At 41.3% G+C, this 23,016-nt stretch overlaps 1 protein-coding gene across 1 annotated transcript in view; it reads right to left on the bottom strand.

Moving 5' to 3' along the window:
* The window catches only part of NOL6 (nucleolar protein 6), a 398,079-nt gene that overhangs the window by 289,152 nt on the left and 85,911 nt on the right, over positions 1–23,016 (bottom strand). The window contains exons 6-10 of the mRNA XM_086960307.1: positions 21,925–22,059; positions 16,678–16,841; positions 15,443–15,563; positions 5,583–5,641; positions 991–1,092 (exon numbers count right to left, since the gene is read on the bottom strand). Of these exons, the coding sequence (XP_086816433.1) occupies positions 991–1,092; positions 5,583–5,641; positions 15,443–15,563; positions 16,678–16,841; positions 21,925–22,059 (581 nt within the window). The remainder of the gene's footprint in view (positions 1–990; positions 1,093–5,582; positions 5,642–15,442; positions 15,564–16,677; positions 16,842–21,924; positions 22,060–23,016) is intronic.

Raw genomic sequence — 23,016 nt, 5'->3', positions numbered from 1 at the left:
TCTGAGACACAAACTACACACACACTTTCCACAAACATAGGATGTCAGTGTGCTAATTTGTGGGTTTTCCTATAACTGCAAATCTCCTTTATTGTATGTATGTATTGTATTTCTGCAGCTTGCCTATTTCATAGATCACAACCTCTTTTTCTTTTGAACAAATTCATGCAGCCGAACTACTTAACCTATTCTAAACTATCGATTCCTACCACCAACTGTCTGCATGAACTCACATAGACCCCACTAGTGATCACACCTGATTCCTATTCATCTAATGTACACACACAAACTTGAGTAAACGAATGTAACGATTTTCTTGAGCACACAAGACTAAACACAACAACCAATAATAATCAATAACCACTGAATTAACCACTAGTCTCGGGTTCCAGAGTAGCGCACTCGCCTTAAAGCACTTCAAAACCTCATCAGAGGTAGAAAGCACTAAGTAAATCCAATTATCATAGAAAACGAGTGTAAACAGAAACAGATTTCTAAAATATCATGCATTATACACTGAATAATCAAGAAAATTATCCTCTTACAATTAGCATTTATCAACTGTGAATTTCAAAGCATTGAGGGGAAAAGCTGCACCTTAGCAGCAGAAGAGCCGGATAAACAGAAGCTCTTGGCTCACAATCCCCACCTTGTGCTGCAGTCTCTTTCCCACTGCAGCTATATATCAAACTAGGGGACAAGATGACAAGACAATGATAACTTTCGTTAGGAGCGTAATCACTAGTTGAAACAATGTACTTTTCCAGAATTTCATCATATTCTGGGATGCTGCAAGAAACCAGTTCTTTTCCCATAATAAATCCAGTAGGGATCAAACAAGTACAGAACCAGGTGCCCTTCCTCTGGGTGGGTAGCAGGGGAAGATTAAATGGCACAGGATTGGAATGTTCAGTGCTAAGAACAAGAGCAACACCTTGTATGACGCGGTACACTGTGGGAATGAAGGAGCATGTATCAACTGCTAGGTACCTGTTTGTATTTGCTCTCGGTCATGTCAGCGCACAGGTTCACAAATCCAGACGGGTCAACGAAGACAACTTCAAATGCCTGATGGAAATCGGACAGTGCAGGCTGGAAGAAAAGAAAGAAACTCTCAGAAGTCCACAAAACATTTTATGTTAAACCAGCTGTTCAGTGACTTCAGGACCGTGTCTTTTCCTTTGGCTTACAGCAGGGGGTTATAGGACGTTTCAAAACGGCAATTTCCTAAATGTGAATTTACACTTGAAAATTAACTTAAATGTATTATTATTTATTTTTAAATCCGGTCACCAAGGAGGAAATGTCCATGTAAATCTGGTGTTAGTGGTACATTGTGGTTTTCCCAGGGTGGAAATGTCTGCCTGTGGCTGTAGACAAATTTTAGGCAGACAAGCTGTAGGAAAGTGCACCTTTTTACATGCTAACAACCCACTTTTTGCCTGACATCCGATGCATTTTGACTTGATGTTCCCTGGGTCCCTGTCAATCAGGTTCCCAGGGCCGGGGTCTTTCCCAAAACTGTACCTTTGTACCAAGAGCACTGTGACCCGGTAAGGTCTCTAAGGGCAGCAGCACCTATTGTGCCACCCTTAGGGACCTTGCAACCTAATAACCACACACTGCAATTGCAGGCTGCTCGTTTTGGTACAGAGAAAAGTGAAGAGTCAACATCGCACACACCCATGTGTGCCATGTCTACAACACACTGCCTGGGGCCTAGGTAAGCCACCCGTCCAGCAGGATGAACTAGCCCCCAGGTGAGGGTACAGTTGCACGAGCACTGAACCCCTACATTGTCTGAGTCCATTCTTAGACATTGTAAGTGTAGTAAAGCCATAAACAGTATATGGTCTGGGAGTAGTTCATTAGGAACTCTACAGCTCCATAATGGCTTCACTAAAACCTGGGAAGTTTGGAAGCAAACCTTTTGGAACATTAAATCCACACCAATGCCAGTGTGGGATTTAATGTAAAATGCCCTCAGAGATGCCCCCCGAAAAACGAACAGCCCTGGTGTTGTTCCTGAATGGCTGCCTGCCATTTGCCACCACCAGACAGGTTTCATGACCCTTGGGGAGAGATACTACACTCCCTGGGTCCAGAAACAAAGCCCATCCTGGGCAGAGATGTCAAGCCTCCTCCCCCAGGATGGGCTGAGTCCATGAAAGAGGAAGCTTCAAAAGGCCTGAACCTTTGTAAGCTGTCCCTGCCTCTTGCTGACCCAGCAACTGGCTCCCACCGGTAGTTCTGGCCCCCACTTCGGGAGGGAGAATCGGTGGGAAAACAAGTTTGGAGGAGAAGTGTGCCCACCTTTGCCAACCCTACCCTAAGGACCGAAGGGCCGTGCTGACCCAGGAAGAGGACACCAACTACCCTAGGCCTACCAGCCTGTCCCAACTCAGACCGGACTACAGCAGCAACCAGTCGTGTCCAGCAGCCCCCCCAGAGCCAGGAGGACCTGGCTCCTCCTGTGAGCGCCAGATTTGCTAAGCAAGGACTTCCAACTCACAACATGGATCCAGGCAGCTCCGCAGTTCTGCACCACTCTAAACCCGAAGCCTACGGGGCCGAACTGGAGTTGCCCAACACCACCAGGAGGTATCCCCAGTGATCCTGACCTGGGCTCTGGTGATTCTCTACCTACCTCGCGCTTCAAGTGGATCCTGGCTGCGACCGGAGCTGGTAAGACAACAACGCCAAAGAGCATCACTACACCGGACCCTCACGGTCTTGGTCGGCCCAACAATGTGTCCAGAAATCCTCAAGAGCCTGCAGCATCTCTTCTAAACAGAAGTTCTCCACCGCATTCCACAGGGCTCCCCAAGTCTCCTTGGCACTTTGCAATCGGCCGCATGCGTGCCGCTGGTGGTGCAACTCCTGTGCTGATTGTTGGCCCCTGCAGTGCTAATCCTAACCCCAGGGGCTCTGCTCCACAATCGAGTTGCCTGCTCGTAAGCAGTCCCTGCACCTGAAAAAGTCTTACTCTCCTCGTATTGTAGGAGCCACGATGTAATTAGGCATATCACTCCAAGTAGTTGATGTAATTTAAAAGTAATTTATATGTAATTCAAACTGGTTTTAAAGCATATACAAACCTGTAACGATTTCAAATCCATTCCCAATTGTATTTCTGTGTAAAGATTTACAATTGAAAGTACATTCTACCTACCTTTACCAAACCCTGCTTGGTTATAGAAAATAAACATAAGTATACCTTTTTTATACTTACCCAATTGATCTGGATTCTGTCTCTGAGTGTGTCTAATCAGTCCTTGATTGAGTGAATACAATGAATGCTTAACACACCCTCCTGAAAATTCTAACTGCTCGCCCACACTACTACAAACTGAGCTGTTAGCGATTATCTCATTTAGCCTCTTCTATACCTCTGGGGATATCTTGGCTCTATGCACACAATACCGTACTTTGGTCTAGTATATACAGAGCCAGCTTCTTACACACCTCATTCTAGATCCGATCCGCGATTTACTCTCTTCTAGAGCTGAAGTACATAGGCTTCTAGCAAGAGAATGCAGAGAGAAACACCCTCAAAATTGGTGGTACCGTAGACGGTGGTGTTCCTCCGTACAGGAATGTATTTTCCCAGAGGATAAGCAAAAAATAAAGTGCAAATGGCTGATTACATTTCATTTGCACGAATGTTTAGTCATGAAAGTACTCCTTGGATTTGGAAAGGCATAGAAAAAAACTGTTTTAATCCTATAAGTGTACATATTTGACTAGTCAGCATGGGGTTTTATGAATAAGGCTATTTATGCTCACTTGTAGAAAGGCTAAAGAAAAGACTGAGACTCGTAAATTTGCTTGCAAAATTGTCCCCACTATTATCCTATCAATCTCTTGAAAAACATACATTTTCCTTAATTTCCTCACATATGCCACTCCAGCAAGCTTCCTTTCATACTCCGCAGATTTCAGCCCTCCATCCACTGGGAAAAAACTTTGCTCTTTCTATCTTCCACCATCCCTAAACTGCAAGTTCCACCACCCCTTCTGCCCCATCAGAAAAAAAACAACATCTCATTAAATAGTCCCCTGCACTACAGCTTTTAGATACATAACATTTTCGATCAAAACTTTAAAAAACATTTCAAATTTGCCAGCCTTAAGAGGAAATACAAAATAATGTGCACTGTGGAGTTGCTATCAGGACATTTTCAAAGCATGTCTGAGATTTCCACAACCTTCTAAAGGCCTCTAAAAAAAGAATAGACAGGTGATCATAAATATAAAGGATGTATCAATATCTGGTATCTACCTTTACAAACAAATAACATTTCTTGGGAAGAAACCCATTTAGGGCAACCTGTTATGCTCTAAAGAGCAGTAGAAATGACTTGCTGGCCAGTTAAAGCCATTGGAATAATAGCTCTTCAACTTAAACTTGTTATCATGTCAATGACATATCCATCATGGATGACATGTCACTGGCTGGCATGACATTCCCATAAAAGTCTAATTCAAGGGCATGAAGGACGTGTGTTAACAAGTTACAGGCCATCAGGACTAGGGGTTCAATTACAAACTGCGCTTCAGGAAAGCAATAATCTTTTTTTCATGGGACAAACAAGTAAACAGCAGGTATGAAAGCTCATAGATATGGTATTTGGTTATAAGGAAGGGCTTTCAATGGAGACCACCAAGCTGTTTTTAAGTTTATTTGTCTTTTGAAAGCCTCATTAGATGACGCCAGATAAAGATCTTTTATCTTTGCAGAGGAAGACCAAATATACCCAGACATTTTTGTAAAACCCACTGGAGTTGCTTAGGCCAAATATTGGAATACCTTACTTCCAGATATCAGATTGGAAAAATCTGAAGACACTTTCAGGAAGAAAAACATAAAACCTGGTTATTCATCAACTTTAAACCCTTTTGTTGCAGTACATCCCTCAGTTGTATTTTCTCAATTCCAAGACGTACAATTGTCAGGCAGAAGCAGCAGTTTACAAATAAGTTAACATAGCAAAAAATGATTATCAAAGAAAGAGATTTCAAGTAGCAAAAATAACCTTAAAATCAAACAGAACACTTCAAAGTAAGAGAAATGACTTGTAGAATCAGAACTGAACAGTCTCTAATGTTACAAAATTACAGGGGAGTAAATCTTTTAAAGTTTTGAGGCTTCAGAGGTATTCCAGAATCACCTAGGCAGTAGAAAAGGCATGCTACAGAAATGAATGAATGAAAAAAATGCCTTGTTCAGTTAATAAAAACGTACAATATAACACATTTATACACATTTCATACATATTACCATTATTAAACAATTATTTTTTATTTTTTGAAAACACATGTAAAATAAGGGTTAGTCCCACAGTAAGAACACTCATTTCATCTAAATAAAATGTGTAAAAACCCTACACATAAAGTGCATTTACTGATGACACAATCCACCTTCTATTTCCCCTTACCTATATACCCTGTTTATTCAGTTCCTTACTAACTTGCTACTTTTAGGAAATGAATGATTCTATACTTCAAAAGCTCAACTAGCGCAGTCCTCCAGCGATTCTCGTCACCCACCCTACAAGTTCCAAACCCAGCAGCGACCTTACCAGTGAAGCATCTGAAGACTTTGACAGGCTGATCCCATTGACAGTCAGATCAGTAGTAGCTGGGAAAAGAAAGAAAATCACCAGCATTAGGAATAAGAAAAAAAACTAAAATTCTCGCTGTGCTGGTAGTTTCATATTATATGATTGATGCCTCTTGAGAATCGCGATAGACTCATTATTGCAAGCAATATGCCTGAGGGAGGTTATCTTTACTCTGGAAAGAATTCTGCAATTCAACTATCAATAAACATGAATAGATCATAAAAGGCAAATACACAGTAGTAAAAAAAAAAAAGAAAAAGAACAGACGTGTTAGCGTGACGGAGCCATTCTGTAAAAAAAAAAAAACTGATTAGGAGTCATGTGCACGAGTGACATTATGGAATATGGTACCTTCTATATGCGGCATGTACCAGAGTCCTGTATCTTTTATAGCAATTTTTATGTTATGGTATGTTATATGGAATTTATAACGCGCACAGCTACTTAAGAGAGTGGCCCGGTGCAAGCCCTGTGGAAAGAAAAAAAGAAAGAAGAAACAGGCTAGACAAAAAGGAAGGTCTTCATTCTCTTCCTAAAGATCTTAAGATCCTGAAGGCGACACAAGCCCAGTGGGAGGTGGTTCCAGGCCACCACTGCCATTTATGAAAAAGAGCTGCCTCCTACCCTTTTTTGGCGGAAGCTCGGAGTAGGAGCCATAAGCATCATAGCAGAGTGCAGCTGCCTGGAAGGGACATAGAACCTGAAACGCTTTCTCAAATACACCGGTCGAAGCCCATGGAGGGCAGCTGCATGTGCCGTTACCAGGGACTTGAAAATCACCCTCTCTTTCACAGGCAGCCAGTGTAGGTTTCGCAAGTTGCCAGACGCTGACCCTCTTTGGTAGGTTAAGAAGAGTTTTAAGTGAGTCATTCTTTACTACCTAAAGCTTGTTCAGTAAATAGCTGGGCAGTCCAACGTACAAGGGATTGGTGTAGTCAAGGTACGAGGTGATCAGGGCACGGGTAACCGTTTCCCTTGCAGGGATTGGGAGAAGTGGAAGAAATTCTTTTATGATTTCAGAATGCCAAAGCACATACCAGTCAGCTTGTTAATCTGAGGGCCAAAGCTCAGCTTTTCGTCAAACCAAATCCCTAAGTTCTTCGTGGGTTTGCCATCATATGGAGCTTAGTAGTTCATAATTCTGCAGAATGCTTTGTTTGCCAAACTAGAAAACATTCACTTAAAATATTAAACACAGGGATGAAGCCAGAGGAGCTCTGCAAAGTGCCTCAAAATCATCTGTTCAGCTGCAGCTATCATTTCAGGGGAAGCATTCAGGCTTCAGTTCCAGAGGCCGATGGATGCAGAGTAGACTGTGTTTCTGGGTCCTTGTCCACCTGCAACAAATCCTTTTCTCTTTCTTTCCATTTTGCTCAACTTATTGCAAGTTCCCATCCTGCACACTGCTTGTAGTGTTCTGTCTGTCCACGAATCCTGAAAACGGATTGCTTTTTTGCTAACACTACAAGCACAAACAAGTGCCCTAGGTTTTCACACTTAAAGCATCTCGGCATATTTTCTCCCGTTATATTCCATATAGGTACCCTATATAGGCGCAGATAACACTGCAACCTTTCACCTATATCCTTCCCTACATTTCATACATAACAGTTCATAGGGACTGACCTTTTACCTAGATACGACACTGCATTTAGAACGCAGGTTTTTCCCCGATTCGATACTCATACATTATGCATGAGGCTTCTTGGAAGCACAGCAGGACAAACATCTCCTGTATAATATCTATGTTAAAGTTCAAGCCCAACGTCATCCTTTAGGCAGACACAGTAACACAGCAACGTAGGACCCCTGGGAGACCTGGTGGTATATATACATCATGTCTTGCTTCAACAGATAGAGAAGACCGTGACTTCCAGGCTGACACACTGACCAGAGACGCTGAGGATCCTGCACGCAGACGCTCCAGCTCGCAGTGGTCGAACATCCCTCGTCGGGTGTCCAACTTGAGACCAGGACGGGGTCCTATATTCTCTCCTTTCATAAGTAATGGGGTTGACTAGACTGTAGAGGGATTCTTGGCATAACACCTACACAGATGCTAGGTACATCTACTTCGGGAGGCATCGTAGGAGTGCACACTTTTTTTATCATGTGTTTTATGTACTTTGATATATTTATGATTACTTCAAAAGGGTAGAACTGTACCTTCCCGTTACTTTCGTAGTACTGCTAACCATGTATCTCTGCTACGGTCTAATGGTTATTACAGCAAATATATTCTACACTAGAATAACAACTGTTCAATAAATCCTTATTAAAACGCCCAGACTGTTTATTCTGTGTATCTCTGAGACAAACTAAGTGAGCACGAGTGACTGAGCGAAAAGTAGTATATTGTTTCCACGATCCTGGGGGGAGAGGGGGATCAGGGTTGTCATGTTCTGAAGTTGCCAAAAACTATTCTCTCCCCGATAAGAGGAGATTTTAGTGGCACTGTCAGCTCGGAAACAGTCTGCCACCAACCCACAGTTTATGTTATCCAGACGAGCAGATACTGTATAGGATATATAGGAACTACACGACACTCCCAAAGTACCCCTCCCTGAAGTTCCTTGCTCCACACCCTTTCTTGGCCAAATTCCTTTTTGTTTTTTAAATTTCTTCATAGCATGCACATTGCTATAATTTCTCTCACCTCTGTCACAGACAATGTAATATGTTTTGTCACATCAACTATGGTAATAGACTCTGAATTCAGAGTAGATGTGGTAGGATGCTAGGTAGGTTTCAACTAATGAAATCATCTGCTTTATCATCTGTCTTCAGTATATTTCCTCATCTTAACCAAAGGGTGACCATCTGGCACATTCACTACAACAGGAAGAATGTGGGAGGTACACCAAAAATACGATGGTACATAAAGAAGTGTTGGTAAATTCCTGAACTTTAAGGACTCAGAGGTAAGAGAGATAAGTCTCAGATAGGGGATGCACACTTGTACATAGTGTAAGACTTGTTCTGAAATGGATGATGGTGCTGTTAAGGGAAGAGTTGAACAGACTGGTGAGAACTGGAGTGATTGAGGAAAGAGATTAGGAGTTGTTAGCACTCACAACTAATGTAGGGGGACATATGTTCCGGATGTGTGCAAACCTACAGGACTTGAATAAAAATATTTGTGTGGACTCATACCTGCTTTGGAAATGTAGGCAGTGTTGGGAAAAATGTGTGATCAGTATCATGGACATATCATCGGCATTCAGTCAAGTGGTTGAAACAGTTGATAAATTGCCTGCGGCATGGCATAAGGATGAGGTCAGATTTTTTCTAGGGTTTGTGAAATATTGCTTAAGGTTTCCAAAGAATACTTGGCGTATATAGAGTTCTTTATATGTTTTGATTAAGAAAGAAGCAAGTTTTAAATGGTGGGAAGGTCACCAGAGGGCATTAGACAGGGTGAAACAGAGATTGGCTACAGTAAGGTGTTAAGCCAATTTGATGGCAAAAGGAAAACTATTGCCATAATCAATGCAAGTTTAAAGGGGTTTGGAGCAGTTCTGACTCAGGAAGATAAGGGTGATGAGCACATGGTTGCCTTTGCCTTACAGAAGCAGAGGTGAACTATTCAATGAATGAAAGTGAGGATTTGGCATAAAGAGTTTTCTGATTATTCTGCAGGGCCTTCCTTTTATTGCAAAATTTAACCACAAATCCCTTGTATTGACGTTCTCATCAAAAAGGACAGGACAGGCTACACCGGAGAATGCCAGTAAGTACAATACCAGATGACTGGCCCTCTATTGCTGTACGACATTGAGTTCTCTGCCAGTGTCTATTTAACTGATATATATTTTTACCTGTAATTACCCTAGTACTACATTGTACACATTATATTCCTTGTTATCTTGGAGTCATTATTATTTCATTTTTATTTGGTCTTAGTGTTAATAGTTTGCTATTTTTCAATTATAGGCCATTATCATTGTCAGGTTAGCATTCCAGTCTTTCTGTACTGGCATTCTTTCCTTTTGTCCATTCACAACATCATCGCACGCTTTGCGCTTTTACGTCCGTCCTTGCTCTATGTTACTTTATACATATGGGCCACGACCAATGTTTGGTAAGTGCACCAGCTTTTCGCGGTTTGTATCCACTCCCTACACCCACACGTAACGTCATTATCGCGCACACTGCGCCTTGACGTTCTGAGACGCTGGCAGGTTTAAAAACCGCGTAAACGCCATTCCCGAGCTTTTATCTTCGGCTGCGGATCCCTGGCAGACGTGCACACGCGAGGCTATCTGTAAGTCTATTTCTTGCCCCTTAGATTGTATCGCTGACCACATAACAGGACCATTCTGGTCCTAGCTCGTGTTTAGTCCAGTACTAGCTTCTCAGTATTAGCGTTCGGTCGTCATCGAGCCTAATTCAAGGCTTGTTTAATTTTGGATTGCCCTTCCCTTATTTTGTTGTGCATGGACCTAATATTTCACCATCCGTTGGTATTTAGTTCACACCGTGTATTCTTATACTCGCAGTTGGTCCTGCCACATTCTTGTTACTCCGTGGATAGGGTAGTTGCATGTACATTTCCGCATATAATATTCTATTTGTTTTTTACATCCTCATCTTGACACCATCCTGTATATGCAGTTACAATACAGTCTTGCTGTTTTTTTTGCAGATTATCATTTGTAGGCGCCTTTGACGTCCCCTCAAAAACGTATATATTTTACTGTTCATTCAGGACCTGGGATCTCCACTGCTACATTTCACCCCAGGTAACTGTATATGGATAGTGGGTTCACTGCTCGAAAAGGGTAGCATTACCTGTTGCAAAGAGGATGAGTTTATTCACTAAATTTCGCATTGTTTGTGTATTTCAGCCTGATCGGTTTCATTAGACGGCTGTTAAAGTTCCCCAACTGGACAGACCTAGCCTCCTATCTTTTGCGGTCAACCTTCTTTCTTGGTTGTTGTACCACACACGACCAGGTAGTTTTATTTACATGGCCTTTTTTGTATAATTCAGCTAATTTTTCCATGGCCAAATGTCTGATTATACCACATTTAATGCCTTCAATCCTCCTTGTTGCAGTCCTGAGACCAGTTCTTTGTGCTGTCTTCTATCCTCGACTTCGCACCCTTACTGCATCAGATAGGTAATTAGCTCTCATCAACACAGCCTCCTTAACAAGATGCTTAATTCAATAGGCTGACTCAAATCCATTTTGTTCATTTTATTTAACAGCTGCTTCTATCATTTTAAGTATGTTGTCCAGCTCCCCGAGGTTTTTTTAAACCATACAACCTGCAGGTAAGGTCCAACAATTTTTCAATATAGAGGCACTTCATTTCACGTACTTTGGTCACTAGCTCACATAGTTTCTTTCTTTCACAATTCAACTCCTTCATCACTTTTTCGGGGGTTCACCTTGCACCTCTTATTTAGTTCCTTTGGTATTCTGTTTTCTATCATTCTCTCCATTCAAATTGGAGTCCACTTCCCTCAAGTATACTTTTTCTTGAGTGTTTTTTGATGTAACACCACAGTAGATCTCATACCCCTCATGCACCTTGTGTTCCCTTTTAACAACCTCAGTGTACTTTATTGTTATATATATATACATATATATAACGTCAATTTAGGTCTAAATGTTTTGCATCTATAGAAATTCAAGCGGTCTCCTGAAGAAGGCGTATTATATGCTGAAACGCGCGTAGAGATTGTCATCTTATCTACTTCATTTTCCGAAACCCTTGTAACATTTTACCATTTGATGTTGATATTCTTGTTCTTTTATGACTTGATGAAATAATTATTCTCTATGTATTGTCAGTCCATGATATGTATGTGATATTGAAATTGTTTTATAATTTTTAAACGCAATAATAAAATGAACACATTTTTTTAACTTTCTTTGTCAGTACACTGAGGTTCCGGTTTATCAATTTGTATGTGTTACACCTGACTTCAGACAGGTATCCAGTTGCCTAGGAATTATTCCTACTTAAAGTAATGTTGCCTTGTCCTAGGAACGCTAACTAGCTTCAGGGGGTCCCTTTTACCTTTTTTGAGAATACACCTGAGATAGTAACCTTTATTAGACCACAAGGTATGACAGAATTTGATTTTTAAAAGAGATTAAAAATTAGCTTGCCTATAAAATGAGATTGCAATGAAGGAAATGGATAAAGTGCTGGAGAATGTGATGAAATACAGATATGGGCGAGGGAATGATAAGGATGAGCAATTCTGGAAAGCGAGGGATAAACTGGAACATTTGGGGATGGAACCCTAAAGAGGGCTGTCCAAATAGGTGTGTGGGAGGGGTAGGAGGGAGGTAGATAATCAACCTGGCTCATAATGGACATTAAGGACAGCTAAGGAATTAGTGCCCAAGTTTATCTTGGATAATGTAATATAGTTTGTCTCTGAAGAGATAAAAGAATGTTTGTGTAATGTGGCTGAAGAGCACAAGAAGACTGCACTTTATGCTTCCCAAGTGAATGGACTTATTTAGAAAAAGAACAGAATGGTTTTGAGGAGTATACAGATGGCCTTGGCAGAGGGGATTCAGATTAAGACACCTCTATGTGAGACCTTAAGGACACCCCAATGATCTCCCTATATGGTAAATGCTTCATTATCGAAAAAGTGTTTGAGAGGGAGACCATCTAGAAGTAAGATGTCACTGCTCTGGTGTAACTTTCTCATTGTTATTTTTGTGAGCGGGCAAATAAGGATGTGTTAGGATTCCTCCTTCTACCAATGGCAAAGGCGCTGGGGTATAATGGAATATTTATTTGTATGTCTTGGTAGGATTCAAAAATGTGGAATGCTAAGATGTCACTGTATAAAGTGGTGGTAGGTTCAAGTTGGTGAATAGGTTGATGACGTCTTGTGGCAGGACATTTGGTGACAATGCTTTCAACCTATTAGACCCACAGCCAAACTAATCACTAGTCTTCAGTAGATCAAGTCTCCTAACCAGAGAATAAAGTCCTAAATATCTTAACTGGATGGGGAATTAGATGAAATCAAAGTGAGGATAATCAACAATGAGAAGGCAGTGGGACGTTTGACTCTAATATGGAAGCTGGGGCGGGAGGGAGAATAAATTAGCGGACCATAAGATTCATTTTGAGCAACGTTCAATCTTCTCTCTGACCCACCTACAGACTAAATTGAGTATTGCAAAAACGAAGCGACACCCCAAGAGTTTCCAAAACTGGGTTTGCATACTCGTCTTTTGAAAGGTAGTTAATAAAGAATGGTTAAAGATTTTCACAAAACAATGTGTTCTCTGATAAAATTGCCAGTCATGTTTATGAGAGCTATGAGACTTTCCATGATTGGACACTCTGGTGCTGGGAAGGGTTCCGCTGCGGTGTTGGAATCATCAAGCCCTGGACAGGGGGAGGCTGCAAGGAAGATGGAGACGAGCAGGATGGCAGCAAATGTGCAAATATTCCCTGGCTTGAGTTGGACTACGAACCTCAAGAGACCGGTATTACAATGAGGGAAGAATGAAATGTTTGAAATAGATTGGAGGCTTTCCTGTGACCTCAGGGTAAAATATAAATGTAATATATTCTATTTTACCCAACCGGAGGCAGCCCAAGAGTTCCTTACATCCAGTAGAGTTCAGATTAAAGGACACTGACCTCTGAGACCGAGTTTCTCCTTTTACTTGCATTGTTGTAAATGTGGAGGAAATAGACTGAGCTGAGGTTTCTCTCATTTTCAAAGGCAGGGAGAGTCTGTTTTAAGGACTTAGTAATTTTGCAGAGTGCTTCAGCCACTAAAAGAGTTAAATGATACCAATGCAGAGGTTATAGATGATCAGCCATACCCCATTTTCCACCTAGGCCCCAAATCAGGACTAGATCTTATGGCACTAGAGTGGACTGTGAGCAGGATGATGGGGTGGTTGCAACTGGAACAAGAAGTTCTGACTCCTGATGTTAAATTCATGTGGGATGGAAGGGGCGTAAACAAATCCGGTATTTGTAAAGCGCAAACGAATCACCCCTAAGGGTTTCAAGACATCATTGGGGAGATAAAGTGACCTTTTTCCAGAGTCACATGATGTTGAGCTGAGCTGCCACCAGGGACCAAACTGAGAGCCCTGCGCTCCGGAGTCAGCCACTCTGGCTGCTGCGCCACACTTCTACCACTGTCACTGCGTGAATGACACATAATATTAACTTCTTCAATATACAATATTTAAAATAAAAATATGCTACATTTCGATGCAAGTAGATTGTGTAAAGTATAATGCTGAATATTTAACTGGACATAAAAACACCTGCTTGTCTTATGTAATGCTAGCATCAACCAAATAAAGCTATGGGTTTGCTCTAGGAACACTACAGGCCTGCAGTAACATTCTCTCACTAAATTCTGGATTATCCTATGCAATACATACACAAAAGGGGGAAAGCAGTTCACTATCATTATTATCCTATATAGATGTAAGACTATCCTCTGGCCCGTTACATATACATGAAGCAAAATTGATACAGTTCAGGTTTTGGACACGTTTTAGTAAGGAATTATATAAATATAGCTTAAAAATGTTAAATTGCAAATTGAGAGATTGTTGTGACAAAAAATCTTCAACACTAGCCTCGTGAAAGCTGGATTGATGACTATAGTAGACATCAAAGAGGCCATCACCATAACAATGCAACACTTGATAAAACCACGATAGATCAGGCCACTCCCACCACCGTTTGGATTAAACAGCAAGATAGACAAAAAAGTTATACAAATTGGAGATGTTAACTATGCATATGCTTCTATAATAAGCATGCCATTCTGAGAAATAAGCTCAGGTTTTCCAGGGTACTTATGTATAGGAAATTACTAAGAACACCATGGTTGCAAAAAATATACAACCTCCTCTCAATTTCAGAACCAAGTTACGTAAACATGATTTACGAGGCAAAAGGCTTAGTTCCTCTTTTTACTTTATTTTTGGTTGTTTTATAAAGCGTGGTCCTCAACCCGAAGGTATTGAAGTGCCTTACAAGAGCACTAGTTTAATTACACAAGGACACATTCATTTTCAGTAGGCACGGGGAGATTATGTGACTTGCCCATCACACGAAACACGAAATTGTGCTGATGCTGAGACTCGACCCTAATTCCCCAAATACATTATTTTTTTATTGCATCTTGGCGCAATGCACGTTAATTTTAATTTCAAAACAAAGGACAAAACATAGAGCTGGCGGCAAACTAAATTGATGCTGAAGCGATCATGAACAAGATCAATACACTGTGGTGAAGAAACAAAAAAAACGCACACTACTCGTCTATGACTTGGAGTGGTGTGAAGAAAACTGAGAATAAGAGAGCTACAGAAGTACAGTATAGAGAAGACAAGTTTGTTAAAAGTTACTTCATCTGCTGAGAAGGTCAAAAGTTGAAAGCACCAAAAGAACAGCTTGTACAACTCGACACTGCAGCTGATCTGCCTTTATGATGAAAGCAGTTTGGTGAAGCATCGACAAAGTATATCAGTTCAAAGGAATTAGAAAGAGTTCCGTTGTCACAGGATTTTTCATCAGCTAACAATTAAAGAAATAGGAATTGTTAGTGGCAGCTCTGTGCAGAGAATGAGGCAAATAATCCACCTAAGAGGCACAAGGAGGTTTAGCAATGTGCACCATTTTTAGTATATACCACAGTATGCAGAGGGCAACACTATCAAGAGAACTACTGACCTCCAGCTGCATTTCTAACTTACCGTCTTCAATGTCACCACGGCGAAAACGAAAGCAAACACTCTGGATAAGAAATATGCAACATTAGGTTTCCAACATCCACGCATACGTACGTCACATACCCAAGAACTGAAGAATGTTCCGCAGGACTTGGTATCCACTCATCAGCTTATTGATTTTGTGCTTTGAAAGGAGGTAGGCGACAAGCATCGATGCTACAAAGCCATTGAAACCGCCAAAACCCTGGAAGGGAGAAAAAAGATGTGGTGTGAGAAGCCCAAAAGTAAAGATGATCACTTCAGGGACTTCCATTTCAGACTCCAATGTTCTTCTAGGAAAGGACTCACTGTGTTGACCAATCATTATTTCAGAAAGACATCCACACAACAGCCCATCTAGATCAGTAGAAGGCACAATAAAGATGGGGAAGGGCAGGTTCAACAGTCTGTCAGATTACAACAAACAATTCAATACTTAGTTACAATTACAAAAGATAATGCAAAGCTCCTGTTAAAGCCAAGCGGAAAAAGCTTCAAGCTATTAAATCATAATAACTAAACAGTACTAGTGAAGAAGTCCAAAGGGGAACCACAGAAAGCAGGCTAGGCCAGGCTGCTCAGTCTGCACTCTATTTCAAATGCGGTTGATCCCCTTACTTCTCCTGAACACTAAGCCATTTATTTTTTAATTATACTGAATTTGTTTGGATACATGCAATAATTAAAATTGTATAAACAATTTTTTTAAGTAGTGTAGACCACCTTTGCAGGTGGCTCAACGTTCCCAAAGATCAACAGATAAGTCAGATCTAAAAGATTATTTCATCTAAAGGTGACCAATGCAAATACTATCTGGATAGTTCCTGTCCATGTCAGGGGGAAAAAGCTGAAGCAAAGGAATCAGAGATGTGCTACTCTATTGCAGTCAGGATAAAGCCATCCTGCCCAAATTTAACTTGGACAAAAAAACAACCTGTTTCCAGTCTTTTTGATCTTCCACTTTCAACCAATAACAAAAATGAAACTGTTGTTACAGAGACATTTGCCCCATTAACAAATCTATATTCTTATTTGCTATACAAACCTGTCAATGAAGGTGGGGTTAGAGGCCTTACCTCCATCTATAGCTTTAAATCTATTTGATGGTCTTGCTTTACCATACACATATTATTTAAAATTTGAACAAACTGCTGTACTGCCCTGTTGGGAATTTATACAGAACCATAAATTATTTTTAGTAACTCTATTAGAGCTCACTTTTTTATGGAATCACAATTTAATAACAAGCTAAGCAATAAAAGCCAATTATATGGGAGAAGCGAGGGGCGGCAAAGATTCATATACCCATTACTCCTTACCTTGTCTAATTCCCGTTGGTGCAGCCACACTTTCAGAATGGAGATGCCATCTTTCATGCCAGGGAAGTCGGTACTGGCACTGGACAGGAAATGCAGATGAGATTCCAGGACTGTGTCGGTGAGCAGCGAGTTATTGTAGTGAGGTGTCGGAGGCTCAGTGGGTCCTAAGTGGTGAAATCATTTATAGTAAGGTACTGTGCTAGTAAAGACTTACACAGAGTCAGGGTGACAGCAGCAGCCCAAGGTGTTGGCTGAAGTCAAAGTTAACACCCGGTAATTCCAAAGTTTCTAGTAGCCTTATAAATACAAAACAGTAAGCAGCACCGGACATATTTAGAACCCTAAAACAGCAAGCAACCATGATATTCAGGATTTCGACTAAGCATTATGAGAAAAATACGTTAGCAACGGGGTGCCTTATAAATCCTAAACCATAAGCAGCAAAGAGCTTCACAGTTCCAGGCCCATAAGCAGTTGGAAGATTTGGAACTCCTAAAACACAAGCAGCAGCGAGCTTTAAAATTCTAAAACCACAAGCAGCAATGGGATTTGGAATTCTAAAATTGAGCAGGAGGGAGATTTAGAATTCCTACACCATAAAAAGAAGAGTGCTATAGCATTATAAAGTTCGACGCAGCACAGAGAGCTATGGCATTCCAAAACATGATGAGCAGAAGATAAAAAAGTGACTAAACAGTAGAAAATGTTAGATTCAGAAAAATATATAACAATGATGAAAGTGGAATTTTAAAAAGGAGTGCAGCAAATAAATAAAATAATCAATTTGATATCTGGCATGGCAATGCTACTGTCTATTTGAACTATTGTTACCAATTCTTGTGTTGTGGGGGGTTTGTATTTTGTGTTGGATTCACTAGGCTAATCAACACTATTAGAAATACCTGCTCACCTTTCATTACAAACCTTTCAGTCCGCCTCAGTTTTCTGTTTGAGTAGAAAGGGTGGTTCAGACAGGTCATCTCCCATTGGCTACTGCCCCACTCCCTGATTTTTTGGCGTCTAGCGCTCATCTCAAATGCTCTATTTCAGCCAGATGATAGCGAAGACGTGCCCAAGGCAAGCCCGTCTTCACCAGACGGCCGCCGGGACAAATGGCCCTCAGATACAAAAAATAACAGTACATGACAGGATTGGCTAGTCTGCAGCGTCCTTGCGCACAACTGGCAACTATTTGCCAGGCTCTGACAGACCTGAATGGACCTGTAAGCTGTTCTCCCCATTGAACTTACACGGCTCATTCTCTTGCAGGCAATGTCTCCTCTACTAACTAACTCCTATATGGGCTCTACTCCTTCGGTGTCACCTGCAGGCAGGCAGTCCCTTATTTCATCAACTAAAACCCCATATACTTCTTTCACCTAACCTTAGAAGAGGTGTATGGCAACGCCAATTCAGCCCTTTCTCTCAGGTATATACTTCAATGTTCGGTCATTACCAAAGCATGCAACACAAGTCTAGGACCTGTTGACATCTCTCTCCCCTGATTTCTGTTTCGTTACAGAAACGTGATTAAATGCCTTCACCTTTCCATGCATTCCTTTGACCCAGCAGGACAACTACCAACTGGTGAAACTGGACCGGTAGTCCATCGGGAGGAGTAGTCGCTATCGCCTTGTGCAATTCCAACAAGGTCCACATTATTGAGTTTTTTATTGAGGATTGGGTGGAAATATGGCTATTTAAACTTGAACCAACAATAGGGCCGCATTGGAAGAGTACTTTTATATATCCCCCGCAGGCCCAAAAAAACGCTTCAGCCACTTGTTGACTGAACACATCCCCCGCCAATCTACTTACTTCTAGTCGTTTTCTTCTGTTAGGAGATTTAAGTGTCCGGCTACATTTGCGTAATCTTCATTGGCTGCCTGTGAGAACATGGGTTAAGTTAAAGGTTATGGTAATGGCCCATGCTGCTTAGTACGAGTAAGGCCCCGTCTAGCTCAGGAAGCGTTTTCAGTTCTATATTCCTGGTAGACATCTGCGTTCTTCTAATATGCTAATGGCCTCTCTGCCCAGATATCCCCTGAAAAGGAGAGGTGGCAGTTCTTTGGCATATCTGGCCGCGGTGGCCTGGAATGCTCCTCCGTATGTTTTACGTAGCATGCAGAATCCCATTGAGTTTAGGAAAAAGCTTAAGACTTTTCTTATTAACTGAATTTCTCTTTCTCTTTCCTGTTTTGTTTGGGCTTGCGCCCGGACACTCTTTGAGTAGCTGTGCGCGTTATAAACCTTGCTAACATAACATACATTTCCAAGGTGAGGAAGTCCTTAAACCGGAAGTTGACTGTGTAATGGAAGATTTGGAACCATTGAATCTGGGCCAGCGTATTAGAGGCCCAACAAATATTATGGGTCATACTTTAGATTTGCTTTTCACAAACTCTCCGTTTGTGGTCTGCAATGACTCTCTTCCACTTACTTGGAAAGACCATTATTTGATTACATTTCAGATAACCTTCAGTGATGCAACCAAGCAGACGGATATCGTGGAGAACAGGGCTATGGTCTAAAATACCCACTGAGAATTTTTCCACTGCAGTCTCATGGGGATTAATGACTCAGAAGTCGGACATTAATGAGGCCTTAGACAAATATCATTGCACTTTGTCTATGGCTTTTGACAAAATTGCTCCAGTAAAAGTTAGCAAACAGACCTCCTCAAGGCTGCATACCCCCTGGTTTACTAGTGACTTAAGTCGGTTGAAGTCAAGTTGCACAAAACTGGAAAGACGTTGGCATCGTTCAAACTTTTGAACGACAAAGCCGCTTTCAAATCTGCTCGAGCGTAATATCAGGCTCTTATCAGAAAGACCAGGAGGTACCATCTCATAATATGTCTTTTTAAATTATGAAAAGGTTTGCTATTTCCACTTTGGTCCATGAACTAGAACTCCTGATCAGGATCCCCGGTGAACGCCAGGACGGTGTCCACCTTATCCACGGTGCTTATCCCTGTCATTCTCTTGATTTCATCCTACGCTGGAGTCCACAAAAATTACTTCGGCCTGGATGAAAACTTTTGCTGTACCTATAATTAAAATACCTAATGGGGAGCCCGAAAATCTGACCAACTATCGCCCGGTGTCACCTTGTCCCCCCCCCCCCCCCCCCTTTATTAAGGAAAATGCTTTAAAGCTATGTGAACAAAGAGCTGGCAACATTTTTGAAGGACCATGTGATTCTGGAGCCCTGTCAATCAGGACTCTGAGCAGACCACGGCACAGAGACTGCTCTAGTGGCTGTAACAGATTCCATCAGTCTCTCAGACTGATTCTGCTATGCTTGTGTTGTGTTGCTGAATCTATTTGCATTTTTGACACCATTTCTCATGCAGTCTGATGAACAGACTGATTGAGATCGTTGTTTAAGGCACTGTCCTGCAGTGGTTGGCTGACTTTTTAATTGATCGGATTCAAATTATTACATTGGGTCTCTTTCCCTCTGATCAAAGGGCTTCCTCAAGGCTCAACGTGGTTTAATTTATACGTTGCCCCTTTGGCCCAGATTATGAAATTGTATGGCTTCGAAGTTATTTCCTATGTCGACGATTCTCAGCTGATCATTCCTTTGAAACAGGACATTGAAAGCACCAAGCACAGTTTTTAAGACTGTATGAGGAATGCTGCCGGTTGTATGTCCAGGAACTGTCTTCAGCTAAACAACAAGAAGACGGAGATCTTGCACCTTGGCAACGCAGAGCAGCTTTGGTCTTGGGACTGGTGGCCCCGGCATCAGTCAGTCAGTAAAAAATCTGGGCATAATAACTGATCATGAACCATCTATGAAAAGTCATGTGGCAGCTACAATAGGGTTGTGTATTGCCACAACGCGGCTGCTAAGGAAAGTTTTTTCTGGCTCCCTGTTTCGGCAAGGAAAATGCGGGTCCAGTTGCCTGGACTATTGCAATGCATTGCTCATGGGTGCCAATGATACCCCACTGACCAAATTCCAAGTGGTACAAAACACAGCAGCCCAGCTTGTTTGTAATCTCCCAGCTGGCTCCCCTTTAGCCCCTATTCTCACGACCCTCAACCGACCGGTCAGGAAGCGTATCTTTTTCAAGATAGGCTGCCCTGCTAGGCAAATCTCCTTTGTACCTGAAGGATAAACTATGTTACTACTGCCCCTCTTGCACTCCGAGATCGAGTGGCAAAGCATTTGTGTCTGTTTTCCTAATTCAGGCCTCAAGATTTGGGGGTAGATTTTTCTCTTAGTGCCCGGTGGGCAAGAACCAGTTTCATGGCTATCTCCCAAGCTGTGTGAACTTAGCTCAATAAAAACAACTACTAACTGGCTGTTTTAATGGGCGAATGTGATTTGGAGGAAGCCAAGCAACGAATAACGCCTTTGGGTATGACTTGCGGCACTTTATCAAATAAATAATTCTTGAAAATAAACATAGTATGCATCACCTCCACCCATAACAGTATCTCTCTTTTGTATTTGTTGAGATATTGGAAAAATAAAAAATAAGCATGTATTTCTCACTCCCTCACCTAATGCAACTGCCTCTTTGGTGTATCGCTCTTTCTCCTATCTGGGAGAACTATTTTACACCTCAAAAGGCCCTCTAGGGAATTCAGTGCATTAAATAAAATAGAATTCTACATTTGAACACAAAGATCAATTATCAGGACTCAGATAGGATAGAAGAGGAAATGACATAACATAAGGAACAAGACAGAGATAATTAGAATAATAATTATGTGCATAACAGTGAGCAGAGCTGGGTGAAAAATTCTAGCTTTGGTATTGTCTGTAGAAATGGGATTTTATGTGTTCCCTGAAGACGCATATCAGGGTGAGTTTCCACAGTTGAGGAGGAAGAGTTCCACATAGAGGCAGCCGCTCCAGCGAAAGATAGAAGTTGTACTTATAAGAGTAATGACTTCTTCTCAGGTCTCTTTCACCATCCGAAATGTGTAGCAGGTTGGTTTTGTATGGAGTTCTGTGGATGGCATTGTGGGTTAGGCAGCACATTTTGAAAATGATACTGCCATTTATACGAAGACAATGTAGGTCAGGAGTAATATGGTCAATGTTTAGTAAAAGCTTTTTTTTACTATTAACATTTCAAAAGAACCAAAATAATCCTATTTGTGGCATAAACTATATAAAATGGTCAATACTGTATCATCAGATATTTTTATATGTACCATCAGATTAATGAAGAAAGCATCTAGGTTAAACACAAGACTATAGCAGAGCACAGCCACTGACACCTACCTTCCTCAGCAGCTGCCTTTTCCAGGAACCAAGCTGTTCTCACATTGTTTTTACCAGGGTGGAAACGGCTGCTTTTAAAGAATCCAGGAGGGGGGCAGGCATAGAGGCGTACTGTCAGCAACTTCTCATCTTTACCTTGTACATTCAGGAGAAAGGAGATAGTCATGAAATCCGGACGAAGAGCAAGTTTACAGAGGGGCAATAAGGCTCAAACTTCAAAACCTTCTATAAAGCAAGATTATTTAAGACATGCCCTACCAAAAATGACAAAGGAACAGTCACAGGACTTTATTAGGGCCATGCAGCGAAATCTGAACTGCGGAAAAAGGGCGACCAAGGAGTAAAGATTCTTACATCCTCTAAAAATCATCATAACTACATTATGAAATGTGCTCAATTAATCAGAGTTGTATAAACAACTGTGTTACACAAAAAGAGCAAACTACTAGCAAGTACCCATGGTTTGAAAGCAATGACACCTTTCATAGGTTTACACAGGATGATTAACATTCTGCTACACTCTGGAGGAACATTCCATCTCTGGAAAATCGACTAGAAGCAGCAAAAATTGTTGACAGCTAAGCACCTCTTAAATAGGTCTTGAAGTCTCACCAACACATTGGATACTTGCTAGATTAATGGGGTTAATCAAGAAATAGTCTATGTTTTTGAAAAGGTGTGTGCTTTGAACCAGTATGTGGTGCAAACTTTGATGAAGTGGTACTGTGAGCAGAGAACGCTTAACCAACAATCACTGGGCAATCATTTTGCACACAAATACTGCAAGGCAGAAACATAATGCAATTAAGGCTCACATTTCTCAGTTTTGACAGATTTTGACAAGAAAAATAGACAGTTAACCATATATTTTCCTGTCTGTATTTCATTTTACTACAGATAAATAGGTTATCTTTTCGACATTACTACTGTCAATTATAAGAGATAGGTCAATAGAAGTGCAGATTGACGGATAAGGAAGCTAAAAATGTTTTTAAAGATTTCTTAATGAAGTTTAAGTAACTGCAGCAGTTCAGTCCTTTAAGTTGCTGTACAATACAGAGGGTTTCAAATGACTGCATTCTACTGTGAATG

This window comes from Lissotriton vulgaris, chromosome 3_1, assembly GCF_964263255.1.
Source record: "Lissotriton vulgaris chromosome 3_1, aLisVul1.2, whole genome shotgun sequence".
Lineage (NCBI taxonomy): Eukaryota > Metazoa > Chordata > Amphibia > Caudata > Salamandridae > Lissotriton > Lissotriton vulgaris.
The sequence above is the reverse complement of the archived record's forward strand: the minus strand, read 5'-3'. Positions and strand labels throughout refer to the sequence as shown.